This window comes from Salmo salar, chromosome ssa16 (assembly GCF_905237065.1).
Source record: "Salmo salar chromosome ssa16, Ssal_v3.1, whole genome shotgun sequence".
Taxonomy (NCBI): domain Eukaryota; kingdom Metazoa; phylum Chordata; class Actinopteri; order Salmoniformes; family Salmonidae; genus Salmo; species Salmo salar.
In genome coordinates this window covers 58,375,886-58,390,837 of record NC_059457.1, presented here as the reverse complement: position 1 = coordinate 58,390,837, position 14,952 = coordinate 58,375,886, and the positions used below count along the sequence as shown (strand labels likewise).

The following is a 14,952-nucleotide window of genomic DNA, read 5'->3' as shown; positions in this document are numbered from 1 at the left end:
TTGGTTACTTTATACCCTACTGTATGAGTTAGGATTGGTTACTTTATACCCTACTGTGTGAGTTAGGATTGGTTACTTTATACCCTACTGTGTGAGTTAGGGTTGGTTACTTTATACCCTACTGTGTGAGTTAGGATTGGTTACGTTATACCCTGCTGTGTGAGTTAGGATTGGTTATTTTATACCCTACTGTATGAGTTAGGATTGGTTACTTTATACCCTACTGTGTGAGTTAGGATTGGTTACTTTATACCCTACTGTGTGAGTTAGGATTGGTTACTTTATACCCTACTGTGTGAGTTAGGATTGGTTACTTTATACCCTGCTGTGTGAGTTAGGATTGGTTACTTTATACCCTACTGTGTGAGTTAGGATTGGTTACTTTATACCCTACTGTGTGAGTTAGGATTGGTTACTTTATACCCTACTGTATGAGTTAGGATTGGTTACTTTATACCCTACTGTATGAGTTAGGATTGGTTACTTTATACCCTACTGTGTGAGTTAGGATTGGTTACTTTATACCCTACTGTGTGAGTTAGGATTGGTTATTTTATACCCTACTGTGTGAGTTAGGATTGGTTACTTTATACCCTACTGTGAGAGTTAGGATTGGTTACGTTATACCCTGCTGTGTGAGTTAGGATTGGTTATTTTATACCCTACTGTGTGAGTTAGGATTGGTTACTTTATACCCTACTGTGTGAGTTAGGATTGGTTACTTTATACCCTTATGTGTGAGTTAGGATTGGTTACTTTATACCCTACTGTATGAGTTAGGATTGGTTACTTTATACCCTACTGTGTGAGTTAGGATTGGTTACTTTATACCCTACTGTGTGAGTTAGGATTGGTTCCTTTTGGAACACTTTGATGGATGAACTTAAAATACAATAACCTGTCATGACATCTTATACTATCTCTCTCTCTCACACACACACACACACACACACACACACACACACACACACACACACACACACACTGTTCACACACACACACACACACACACACACACACTGTTCACTCACTCACACATTCTCACTCAGACACTCACTCACTCTCACACACTCACTCACTCACTCACTCACACTCTCTCTCTCTCTCTCTCTCACACACACACCCTCTCTCACCACTGATCCCGTTGTCTGTCTGTCCATGTCCTCCAGGCCTATGCTGACTCTGATGTGGACTTGTTGACGTGGGGAACGCCCATCACCACCCTGGCCCTGTTCACTATACTGATACACCTGGGCTTGGAGACCAAGACCTGGGTAAAATCACACTCTCTCCCCTACGTATTCCCCTACGTCTTCCCCTACGTCTTCCCCTATTCCCCTATGTATTCCCCTACGTATTCCCCTATTCATTCCCCTATGTATTCCCCTACGTATTCCCCTATTCCCCTATGTATTCCCCTACGTATTCCCCTATTCCCCTATGTATTCCCCTACGTATTCCTCTACGTATTCCCCTATTCCCCTATGTATTCCCCTACGTATTCCCCTACGTATTCCCCTACGTATTTACTGATTGTCTAATCCTATTTATTTTCAAGTACTTTCAAAGCCTCAATTACAAAATATTGAGTATGGGTTACTTTGTAAATCAATTCATTTGAAATCTAAGTTAAGAGTTTTGGATTTTTATTTTTTAGGATGAATAAAAGCCTTTTTGAATTTCCAGTGAATCAAGTCATTTGGAAGTTGTTAATTCATAGATAGACCTCGTTGATTAGATTGAACCAGAAGACTGCAGCATCAGTGACTGTATATCAGGCTGACAGTTAGTGCTCTAATCCCGTTTGTTCCCCTCTTCCTCCTCTCCCCTCTTCCTCCTCTTCCTCCTCTTCCTCTCCCATCTTCCTCCTCCTCTTCCTCCTCTCCCCTGTTCCTCCTCTCCCCCCTCTCCATCTTTCTCCGCTTTTGCCGCTCCCATCATCTTCCTCCTCTCCCCTCTTCTTCTCCATCTCCCTTTTCTCCATCTCCCTCATCTTCCTCCTCTCCATCCTCTTCCTCCTCTCCATCCTCTTCCCTCCGCTTCCTCTTCTTCTGTCCTCTTCCCTCTTCTTCCTCCTCTCCCCTCATCTTTCTCCTCTCCATCCTCTTCCTCCTCTCCATCCTCCTCTCCCTCCGCTTCCTCCTCTCCTCTCGCCTCATCTTTCTCTTCTGTCCTCTCCCTCTTGCCTCCTCTCCATCATCTTCCTCCTCTCCCCTCTTCTCCAACTCCCTTTTCTCCATCCTCTTCCTCCTCTCCATCCTCCTCTCCCTCCGCTTCCTCCTCTCCTCTCCCCTCATCTTCCTCTTCTGTCCTCTTCCCTCTTCTCCCTCCTCTCCCTCCTCTCCCCTCCTCTCCCTCCTCTCCCCTCCTCTCCTCTCTTTTTCCCTCCAGACGTGGATGAACTGGTTGTCCATCACCTTCAGTGTGGGTCTGTTCTTTACTGTGGCTCTGTGTTACAACGCCTCCTGTCCCACATGCTTCTCCCCCTCCAACCCTTACTGGACCATGCAGAGACTGCTGGGGGAACCACTCTTCTACCTGCTCTGTGTCATCACTCCTGTAGCCGCCCTGCTGCCCAGGTTAGTAAGGGGGAGGTGTGTGAGTGTGTATGAGTGTGTGGGGTGTGCAGGTTGTTGTTTAAGAGTCCGCTGTTATTAATTAACAGCCTTTCAATGTTTATTCCAAGTAACTGGTATTTCTATCCCAGATGTGCGCTGTCTGGTCTGTCTGTCTGGTCTGTCTGTCTCTGTCTGGTCTGGTCTGTCTGTCTGTCTGTCTCTGTGTTGTGTCGTCTGGTCTGTCTGTCTGTGGATGTCAAATCAAATCAAATGTTATTTGTCACATGTGCCAAATACAACAGGTGTAGTAGACCTTACAGTGAAATGCTGAATACAACATGTGTAGTAGACCTCACAGTGAAATGCTGAATACAACAGGTGTAGTAGACCTCACAGTGAAACGCTGAATACAACAGGTGTTGTAGACCTCACAGTGAAATGCTGAATACAACAGGTGTAGTAGACCTTACAGTGAAATGCTGAATACAACAGGTGTAGTAGACCTTACAGTGAAATGCTAAATACAACATGTGTAGTAGACCTCACAGTGAAATGCTGAATACAACAGGTGTAGTAGACCTCACAGTGAAATGCTGAATACAACAGGTGTAGTAGACCTCACAGTGAAATGCTGAATACAACATGTGTAGTAGACCTTACAGTGAAATGCTGAATACAACAGGTGTAGTAGACCTCACAGTGAAATGCTGAATACAACAGGTGTAGTAGACCTCACAGTGAAATGCTGAATACAACAGGTGTAGACCTTACAGTGAAATACTGAATACAACAGGTGTAGTAGACCTCACAGTGAAATGCTGAATACAACAGGTGTAGTAGACCTTACAGTGAAATGCTGAATACAACAGGTGTAGTAGACCTTACAGTGAAATGCTGAATACAACAGGTGTAGTAGACCTCACAGTGAAATGCTGAATACAACAGGTGTAGTAGACCTTACAGTGAAATGCTGAATACAACAGGTGTAGTAGACCTCACAGTGAAATGCTGAATACAACAGGTGTAGTAGACCTTACAGTGAAGTGCTGAATACAACAGGTGTAGTAGACCTTACAGTGAAATGCTGAATACAACAGGTGTAGTAGACCTTACAGTGAAATGCTGAATACAACAGGTGTAGTAGACCTTACAGTGAAATGCTGAATACAACAGGTGTAGTAGACCTTACAGTGAAATGCTGAATACAACAGGTGTAGTAGACCTTACAGTGAAATGCTGAATACAACAGGTGTAGTAGACCTTACAGTGAAATGCTGAATACAACAGGTGTAGTAGACCTTACAGTGAAATGCTGAATACAACAGGTGTAGTAGACCTTACAGTGAAATGCTGAATACAACAGGTGTAGTAGACCTTACAGTGAAATGCTGAATACAACAGGTGTAGTAGACCTCACAGTGAAATGCTGAATACAACAGGTGTAGTAGACCTTACAGTGAAATGCTGAATACAACAGGTGTAGTAGACCTTACAGTGAAATGCTGAATACAACAGGTGTAGTAGACCTCACAGTGAAATGCTGAATACAACAGGTGTAGTAGACCTCACAGTGAAATGCTGAATACAACAGGTGTAGTAGACCTTACAGTGAAATGCTGAATACAACAGGTGTAGTAGACCTTACAGTGAAATGCTGAATACAACAGGTGTAGTAGACCTCACAGTGAAATGCTGAATACAACAGGTGTAGTAGACCTTACAGTGAAGTGCTGAATACAACAGGTGTAGTAGACCTTACAGTGAAATGCTGAATACAACAGTTGTAGTAGACCTTACAGTGAAATGCTGAATACAACAGGTGTAGTAGACCTTACAGTGAAATGCTGAATACAACAGGTGTAGTAGACCTTACAGTGAAATGCTGAATACAACAGGTGTAGTAGACCTTACAGTGAAATGCTGAATACAACAGGTGTAGTAGACCTTACAGTGAAATGCTGAATACAACAGGTGTAGTAGACCTTACAGTGAAATGCTGAATACAACAGGTGTAGTAGACCTCACAGTGAAATGCTGAATACAACAGGTGTAGTAGACCTCACAGTGAAATGCTGAATACAACAGGTGTAGTAGACCTTACAGTGAAATGCTGAATACAACAGGTGTAGTAGACCTTACAGTGAAATGCTGAATACAACAGGTGTAGTAGACCTTACAGTGAAATGCTGAATACAACAGGTGTAGTAGACCTCACAGTGAAATGCTGAATACAACAGGTGTAGTAGACCTCACAGTGAAATGCTGAATACAACAGGTGTAGTAGACCTTACAGTGAAATGCTGAATACAACAGGTGTAGTAGACCTCACAGTGAAATGCTGAATACAACAGGTGTAGTAGACCTCACAGTGAAATGCTGAATACAACAGGTGTAGTAGACCTCACAGTGAAACGCTGAATACAACAGGTGTAGTAGACCTCACAGTGAAACGCTGAATACAACAGGTGTAGTAGACCTCACAGTGAAATGCTGAATACAACAGGTGTTGTAGACCTCACAGTGAAATGCTGAATACAACAGGTGTAGTAGACCTTACAGTGAAATGCTGAATACAACAGGTGTAGTAGACCTCACAGTGAAACGCTGAATACAACAGGTGTAGTAGACCTCACAGTGAAATGCTGAATACAACAGGTGTAGTAGACCTTACAGTGAAATGCTGAATACAACAGGTGTAGTAGACCTCACAGGGAAATGCTGAATACAACAGGTGTAGTAGACCTTACAGTGAAATGCTGAATACAACAGGTGTAGTAGACCTTACAGTGAAATGCTGAATACAACAGGTGTAGTAGACCTTACAGTGAAATGCTGAATACAACAGGTGTAGTAGACCTTACAGTGAAATGCTGAATACAACAGGTGTAGTAGACCTTACAGTGAAATGCTGACTTACAAGCCCTTAACCCACAGTGCAGTTTAAAGAAAAATAAGTCTTATGTAAAGAAATAGAAAATAAAAGTAACAAATAATTAAACAGCTGCAGTAAAATAACAATGTGGAGGCTATATACAGGGGGTACCGGTACAGAGTCAATGTGGAGGCTATATACAGGGTGTTACGGTACAGAGTCAATGTGGAGGCTATATACAGGGGGTTCCGGTACAGAGTCAATGTGGAGGCTATATACAGGGGGTTCCGGTACAGAGTCAATGTGGAGGCTATATACAGGGGGTACCGGTACAGAGTCAATGTGGAGGCTATATACAGGGGGAACCGGTACAGAGTCAATGTGGAGGCTATATACAGGGGGAACCGGTACAGAGTCAATGTGGAGGCTATATACAGGGGGTACCGGTACAGAGTCAATGTGGAGGCTATATACAGGGGGTACCGGTACAGAGTCAATGTGGAGGCTATATACAGGGGCTATCGGTACAGAGTCAGTGTGTTTGCTATATACAGGGGGTACCGGTACAGAGTCAATGTGGAGGCTATATACAGGGGGTACCAGTACAGAGTCAATGTGGAGGCTATATACAGGGGGTACTGGTACAGATTCAATGTGTGGGGGCACAAGTTAGTTGAGGTAATTGAGGTAATGTAGGTAGAGTTAAAGTGACTATGTATAGATGATAAACAGAGAGTAGCAGCAGTGTTAACGTGGGGTCTGGGTAGCCCTTTGATTAGCTGTTCAGGAGTCTTATGGCTCGGGGGTAGAAGCTGTTAAGGAGCCTTTTGAACCTAGACATGACGCTCCAATTAATTTTTTTATTTTACCTTTATTTAACTAGGCAAGTCAGTTAAGAACAAATTCTTATTTTCAACGACGGCCTACAGGGAACAGTGGGTTAACTGCCTTGTTGAGTCTTTGACAATTGTTAGGGCCTTCCTCTGACACCGCCTGGTATAGAGGTCCTGGATGGCAGGAAGCTTGGCCCCAGTGATGTACTGGGCTGTACACACTACCCTCTGTAGTGCCTTGCGGTCGGAGGCCGAGCAGTTGCCATACCAGGCGGTGATGCAACCAGTCAGGATGCTCTTGATGTATAGAACCTTTTGAGGATCTGAGGACCCATGACAAATCTTTTCACTAACCTGAGGGGGGAATAGGCTTTGTCGTGCCCTCTTCATGATTGTCTTGGTGTGTTTGGACCATGATAGTTTGTTGGTGATCAGGCCTACCACTGTTGTCATCGGCAAATTTAATGATGGTGTTGGAGTCGTGCCTGGCCGTGCAGTCATGAGTGAACAGGGAGTACAGTAGGGGACTGAGCACGCACCCCTGAGGGGCCCCAGTGTTGAGGATCAGCGTGGTGAATGTGTTGTTACCTACCCTTACCACCTGGGGGCAGCCCGTCAGGAAGTCCAGGATCCATTTTGCAGAGGGAGGTGTTTAGTCCCAGGGTCCTTAGCTTATTAATGAGCTTTGAGGGCACTATGGTGTTGAATGCTGAGCTGTAGTCAATGAACAGCCTTCTCACATACAGTTGAAGTCGGAAGTTTACATACACCTTAGCCAAATACATTTAAACTCCGTTTTTCACAATTCCTGACATTTAATCCTAGTAAAAATTCCCTGTCTTAGGTCAGTTAGGATCACCACTTTATTTTAAGAATGTGAAATGTCAGAATAATAGTAGAGAGTGATTTATTTCAGCTTTTATTTCTTTCATCACATTCCCAGTGGGTCAGAAGTTTACACACTCAATTAGTATTTGGTATCATTGCCTTTAAATTGTTTAACTTGGGTCAAACATTTCAGGTAGCCTTCCACAAGCTTCCCACAATAAGTTTGGTGAATTTTGTCCCATTCCTCCTGACAGAACTGGTGTAACTGAGTCAGGTTTGTAGGCCTCCTTGCTCGCACACGCTTTTTCAGTTCTGCCCACAAATTTTCTATAGGATTGAGGTCAGGGCTTTGTGATGGCCACTCCAATACCTTGACTTTGTTGTCCTTAAGCCATTTTGCCACAACTTTGGAAGTATGCTTGGGTCATTGTCCATTTGGAAGACGCATTTGCGACTAAGCTTTAACTTCCTGACTGATGTCTTGAGATGTTGCTTCAATATATCTTCCAAGCTGTTTAAAGGCACAGTCAACTTAATTTTCCTGCCTCATGATGCATCTATTTTGTGAAGTACACCTGTCCCTCCTGCAGCAAAGCACCCCCACAAGATGATGCTGCCACCCCCGTGCTTCACGGTTGGGATGGTGTTCTTCGGCTTGCAAGCCTCCCCCTTTTTCCTCCAAACATAACAATGGTCATTATGGCCAAATAGTTATATTTTTGTTTCATCAGACCAGAGGACATTTCTCCAAAAAGTACTATCTTTGTCCCCATGTGCAGTTGCAAACCGTAGTCTGGCATTTTTAATGGCAATTTTGGAGCAGTGGCTTCTTCCTTGCTGAGCAGCCTTTCAGGTTATGTCGATATAGGACTCGTTTTACTGTGGCTATAGATACTTGGTCTGTTTGGTCTGGTCTGGTCTGTTTGGTCTGGTCTGGTCTGGTCTGTCTGGTCTGGTCTGTTTGGTCTGTCTGGTCTGGTCTGTTTGGTCTGGTCTGGTCTGTCTGGTCTGGTCGGTCTGGTCTGCTTGGTCTGTCTGGTCGGTCTGGTCTGCTTGGTCTGTCTGGGACTATGTCCCAAATGGCACCCTATTCCCTGTATAGTGCCCTACTATAGGCCAGAGCCCTGTATAGTGCCCTACTATAGGCCAGAGCCCTGTATAGTGCCCTACTATAGGCCAGAGCCCTGTATAGTGCCCTACTTTAGACCAGAGCCCTGTATAGTGCCCTACTTTAGGCCAGAGCCCTGTATAGTGCCCTACTTTAGACCAGAGCCCTGTATAGTGCCCTACTTTAGACCAGAGCCCTGTATAGTGCCCTACTTTAGGCCAGAGCCCTGTATAGTGCCCTACTTTAGGCCAGAGCCCTGTATAGTGCCCTACTTTAGACCAGAGCCCTGTATAGTGCCCTACTTTAGACCAGAGCCCTATATAGGGAATAAAAGTAGTGCACTTTATATAGATGTCTGAATCTCAAAGCGAACACTTGGCTCCTAAGCCCTTTATGTTTATGTTTAAAATGTTTATCAAGTGGCCAATTGCTGATGTGTTCGATAGTGATAGTCCACAAGTGTTTTGTCCAAAATGAACATTGAGACGATACGCACTCGAAGTAAAAAAAAACAATCTAAATCCATTTGTGAGCATTTTTCCGGGACCTGTCTTGTGCTAGCATGACTCGTTATGGAACATGGGCAGTGCACTCAGGCAGTGACAGACGCAAACTCAGATAGACAGGGAGAAAGTTGTAAAAACAAAACCACTCTCTCCTTAGAGAGATTCAAGTTCTTCAATGTCCACATCACCAAGGATCTAACATGGTCCAACAAAACGCCTCTTCCCCCCTCAGGAGGCTGAAAAGATTTGGCATGGGCCCTCAGATCCTCCAAAAAATGTATTCAGCTGCACCATCGAGAGCATCTGTGGTTAGCTTCTCTTTCGTTTCATATTAAATGGTTGGCTCAGGTTTAGCTAAATGGAAAAGTTTTTGTGTACATTATCAAACGTCAGATATACCACTCCTTCAATCACTAAACTCATCTGCTAAATGGAAAAATGTGTGACAGATTTATTTATTTTTGTTGACTTATTCAGACTATTTTTGATGACTAAGTAGTTTTGACGATGTTGTTGCTAGGTAACAATGAGATTCATGGGAAGAAGTTTCTGCCAAGGACACCGAGTCCACAAATGATGCCCACTCAATAGAGAGGCTTGCGAAGGACTCAATGGAGCCCTCGATTTTTATTTTATTTTATTTCACCTTTATTTAACCAGGTCGGCCAGCTGAGAACAAGTTCTCATTTACAACTGCGACCTGGCCAAGATAAAGCAAAGCAGCGTGACAAATACAACACTGAGTTACACATAAACAAATGTACAGTCAATACCACAATAGAAAAGAAAAATTGAGAAAATCTATGTACAGTGTGTGCAAATGTAGAAGAGTAGGAAGGTAAGGCAATAAATAGGCCCTAGAGGTGAAAATAATTACAATTTAGCATTAATACTGGAGTGGTAGATGTGCAGATGATGATGTGCAAGTAGAGATACTGGGGTGCAACAGAGCAAGAGGGTACGTAATAATATGGGGATGAGGTAGTTGGGTGTGCTATTTACAAATGGGCTATGTACAGGTACAGTTTATCTGTAAACTGCTCTGACAGCTGATACTTAAAGATAGAGAGGGAGATGTAAGTCTCCAGCTTCAGTGATTTTTGCAGTTCGTTCCAGTCATTGGCAGCAGAGAACTGGAAGGAAAGGCTGCCAAAGGAGGTGTTGTTTAGGGGATGACCAGTGAGATATACCTGCTGGAGCGCGTGCTACGGGTAGGTGTTGCTATGGTGACCAGTGAGCTGAGATAAGGCGGGGCTTTACCTAGCAAAGACTTATAGATGACCTGGAGCCAGTGGGTTTGGCGACTGATATGTAGTGAGGGCCAGCCAACGAGAGCATACAGGTCGCAGTGGTGGGTAGTATATGGGGCTTTGGTGACAAAACGGATGGCACTGTGATAGACTGCATCCAATTTGCTGAGTAGAGTGTTGGAGGCTATTTTGTAAATGACATCGCCGAAGTCAAGGATCGGTAGGATAGTCAGTTTTACGAGGGTATGTTTGGCAGCATGAGTGAAGGATGCTTTGTTGCAAAATAGGAAGCCGATTCTAGATTTAATTTTGGATTGGAGATGCTTAATGTGAGTCTGGAAGGAGAGTTTACAGTCTAACCAGACACCTAGGTATTTATAGTTGTCCACATATTCTAAGTCAGAACCGTCCAGAGTAGTGATGCTGGACGGGCGGGCAGGTGCGGGCAGCGATCGGTTGAAGAGCATGCATTTAGTTTTACTTGCATTTAAGAGCAGTTGGAGGCCACGGAAGGAGAGTTGTATGGCATTGAAGCTCGTCTGGAGGGTTGTTAACATAGTGTCCAAAGAAGGGCCAGAAGTATACAGAATGGTGTCGTCTGCGTAGAGGTGGATCAGAGAATCACCAGCAGCAAGAGCGACATCATTGATGTATACAGAGAAAAGAGTCGGCCCAAGAACTGAACCCTGTGGCACCCCCATAGAGACTGCCCGAGGCCCGGACAACAGGCCCTCCGATTTGACACACTGAACTCTATCAGAGAAGTAATTGGTGAACTCGATGACTCGACAACTAGCGTTTAAGATTGACTCGTGAACAGGCATATCGAGTGATGCCGTGCTCGAAGAGTTCAGTTTGAGATTCAAACATTGAATGCTTGAGTGCCCGACAATGGTGCAATCTGGTCAAAAGTAGCCAACCCGTAGGGCTCTATTCAGTAGTGCACTATATAGAGAGTATGGTTTCATCACCCTGACTCAGGTCCCGTGTGGCTCAGTTGGTAGAGCATGGTGTTTGCAACGCCAGGGTTGTGGGTTCGATTCCCACGGGGGACCAGTACGGGGAGAATTTTTTTTTAATGAAATGTATGCATTCACTACTGTAAGTTGCTCTGGATAAGAGCGTCTGCTAAATGACTAAAATGTTAACAAAAAAAGTTACATTTTTTTCCTCTCCTTTCTCTCTCTCTCTCTCCATTCAGATACTTCTACAGGGCATGTCAGAGCTCTCTGTTCCCCACTCCAGTCCAGGTTGGCAGGCAGCTGGACAAACTGCCCAGTGACACACGTAGAAACATCCTCAGTCTCAGCCGGGTCCAGGCCGGGTCACTTCTTCATCTCAGACCGCCCTTCCTGTCTTCGCTTTCCTTCGCCGGACCCTTGACTAAAGACTGCAGCCACAGGACCACCTCCACCCAGAACCAGTACAGCTTCACCAGGGGCCCGGCCAAGAGCCCCGAGGGCTGTCTGGACCTATCCTTACGAGGGGATGAGGCTGGGAAGGTTCAGGGGAAGGGCTGGGGCAGTCCTGGAGACAGTCAGAGGAGGCTTGAAGATGATGATCAGTACACACTAGCCTCCACAGAGACTGATACTCTGCCTTATACCAAAGCCAAAGAAGCTCCTCAGCCTGAGGCTGGGAGTATGGCTGGGGCTGGGAGTATGGCTGGGGCTGGGAGTATGGCTGGGGCTGGGAGTATGGCTGGAGCTGGGAGTATGGCTGGAGCTGGGAGTATGGCTGGAGCTGGGAGTATGGCTGGGGCTGGGAGTATGGCTGGAGCTGGGAGTATGGCTGGGGCTGGGAGTATGGCTGGGGCTGGGAGTATGGCTGGGGCTGGGAGTATGGCTGGGGCTGGGAGTATGGCTGGGGCTGGGAGTATGGCTGGGGCTGGGAGTATGGCTGGAGCTGGGAGTATGGCTGGAGCTGGGAGTATGGCTGGAGCTGGGGCTGGAGCAGGGACTGGGAGTATGGCTGGAGCAGGGGCTGGGAGAATGGCTGGAGCAGGGACTGGGAATATGGCTGGAGCAGGGACTGGGAATATGGCTGGAGCAGGGACTGGGAATATGGCTGGAGCAGGGGCTGGGAGAATGGCTGGAGCAGGGGCTGGGAGTATGGCTGGAGCAGGGGCTGGGAGTATGGCAGGGGCTGTAGCAGGGGCTGGGAGTATGGCTAGAGCTGGGGCTGGGAGTATGGCTGGAGCAGGGGCTGGGAGCATGGCAGGTGCTGGGAGTATGGCAGGGGCTGGGGCTGGATCAGGGGCTGGGAGCATGGCTGGAGCAGGGGCTGGGAGCATGGCAGGGGCTGGGAGCATGGCAGGGCCTGGGCCTGATGACCTCCAGGCTCCTCTCACCCAGGACAATGACTGTCAGGACATTAGTCTTCTTGATCTCTCGGACCTGAGTCTATCCAGCTTGATCACTTCCACACCCCTTCTGACCACACCCCAGTCAGAAACCATCCAACTGACTCTGCCCCCTGCTGGTGGCTCCCAGTCTGCAGCCTACAGGCGGAACTATGAGAACCATGACACTACGGCACACAGACCACCACCTGAACACAGGTTCCTCCCACCTACAGACAAACCAGACCACCCTCAGACCACCTGTCCTAAAGAACACTCGTGGCTCCAAACCACCTCTCTATGATGTATTATAACCTTTATATCTATATATTATTCCTCTCAGATTTACATGATAGCTCTATTGAATTCTATTTTTCAAGAGGATTATTTTATCAAAAGTCATTATCATCATTATCATGTACATTTTAGATGTTTTATGTTATAGGTCCAATAGCAGCCGCTTTTTTATCTCCATATCAAATCATTTCTGGGTAACAATTTAACTTCCTTAACTTGATTGATTGTTTTCAATTAAAAAGGTTCAAAAAGAAACAAAAAAAAATAGCTTCCTTGACAATATCAATTTCTCAAGCAAGAATTTAGCTAGGACTGCCTGGGAGTGGTTTGAGTGGGGAGGGGGGAAAACTGAAAATTAAAACCTTTTTCTTATTGGTCTGTGAACTAATATACCGCATGGTGATGTCACCAGGCAAGCCAAAACGACATCCCACCAAAACAGGCTGAGATTTGAGGTAGTCTTTTCAAACAGCTTTTAACACTAAAAGGGGCATTATTATAGTTTTCACAATTTCACAGTATTATTACAATATCATATTGTGGAAATATACACTCACCGGACATTTTATTAGGTACACCCATTTAGTACCGAGTCGGACCCCCCCTTTGCCTACAGAACAGCCTGAATTCTTTGTGGGCATGGATTATAAAAGGTGTTGGAAACATTCTACAGGGATGTTGGTCCATGCTGAGACGATGGCATCACACAGTTGCTGCTGATTGGACGGCGGTACATTCATGCCGCCAGCAGCCTGTTCCATCTCATTCCAAAGATACTCTATTGGGTTTGGACAGCAACAGTGTTTCACGTGGCTGTGGCGTTAAAATCGTTGCTCGATTGGTATCAAGGGACCTAAACGTGTGCAAGCAAAACATTCCCCACGGCACCATCCTGTACCATTTGAGACCAGGCGGGATACTGACGCAACAGAAATCGTGATTCGACGGACCATTGCACTGGGCCTTTTATATAAAAATACAAAAAAAATAATAATCAGAGTAGAGTTTATGCAACTGGACTTTCTATGTTTATTAGAATTTTGGAAGAAAGATGTCCTTTATTTTAAACTGGAGAGGATTTTGTTTGAAACCAGAGAGCAGTAACCACAGGCTTTCTGTTATCAGTGTGTTTGGAACTATTTCTTCTCTCTGATGGGGAGGAGCACAGAGCTACTGTTCTCCTTCGTATCCATCCCCTTCAGCGATACCTGGTAACCTATTCACCCTGTACCAAAGTGCCGTTGCTCTTAAATGGTTATTTAATAATAATTAGGTCGGTGTTTATTTCTTCTATTTCACACGTGTACAAGAAGAGTGTATTATACACATGTGAATTGGAAATTTATATATATATATATTTTTTTTGCACATCCCAACCTCCCCCTGAGACATAGCCTCGGAGAGCGGGGTCAAGGCCTGGGATCAGCCATTATTGATGGCGAGCCTGGAGCAATTAGATTTTAGTTCCTTGCTCAATGGCACGTCGACAGATTCCCCCCCTCCCCGGTCATTTCGGGGATTCCAGCCAGCGACCTTTCGGTTACTGGCCCAACAGTCTTAACCCGCTAGGCTTCCTGCCTTTCAGTGTTCCTCCTTAATGTACTGTAAGCAGGGCTTGATGCAGGGCTTGATGCAGGGCTTGATGCAGGGCTTGATGCAGCCAATGCTACCTGCTTGTTTAGAAGTCTGCTTCTCAGAAGCAATGTGCCGTTAACAGTGTGCTATAGCTTGAAAATAAATACATGTGAGACTGGATGAAAACATAATGATGTTTGTTTCCAACATTAGGGCTGTTTTCATAAAGAAGTTAGATTTAGTATCGTGTTTTTCTTCCTTGCTTGTGTCTTCCCCGACCCTATGAGTTACCTGTGTTGCGTCCCAAATTGGCACCCTATTCTCTGTATAGTGCCCTATATTTGACCAGGACTCATTGGGAATAGGGTACCATTGAGAACTAAAAGTTACTTAGTTAGAGCTATTGAGATTATCGCTGCAAAGCGGATGCTAATTTCCTACTTTAATCTCAATGTAATAAACTGTCACATTCCAATATGCAGAGAAACTCTGTAACAAGCCAAATAATACACCAACAAGTGGATTTTGTAAACTATTTTTGAATGATGGTTTCTTTTTCACACGTTGATGTAAAATGGGTCATTCCGTATGACATTCTTACAACAACAACAAAAAATGTTTTTCCTAATGCTGTTTGTGTTGTTGTAGAATATTGAAATGGAAGAGTTAATTGCATCCATACCAAAGCCAAATCTTTTGTCACTCAACATTATTATATTCTTCAGTTTAGATGAAGTTAAACCATCTCAAAGTGTTGTCAGGTCAGTGTCCATATTGTGATGCT

General features: G+C 45.0%; 1 protein-coding gene across 1 annotated transcript in view; it reads left to right on the top strand.

The window, feature by feature from the left end:
- The window catches only part of atp10a (ATPase phospholipid transporting 10A), a 217,411-nt gene extending 204,811 nt beyond the window's left edge, over positions 1–12,600 (top strand). Inside the window, exons 19-22 of the mRNA XM_045696689.1 lie at positions 1,170–1,274; positions 2,392–2,579; positions 11,157–11,920; positions 12,008–12,600. Of these exons, the coding sequence (XP_045552645.1) occupies positions 1,170–1,274; positions 2,392–2,579; positions 11,157–11,920; positions 12,008–12,600 (1,650 nt within the window). The remainder of the gene's footprint in view (positions 1–1,169; positions 1,275–2,391; positions 2,580–11,156; positions 11,921–12,007) is intronic.
- The last annotated feature ends 2,352 nt before the right edge of the window (positions 12,601–14,952 follow it).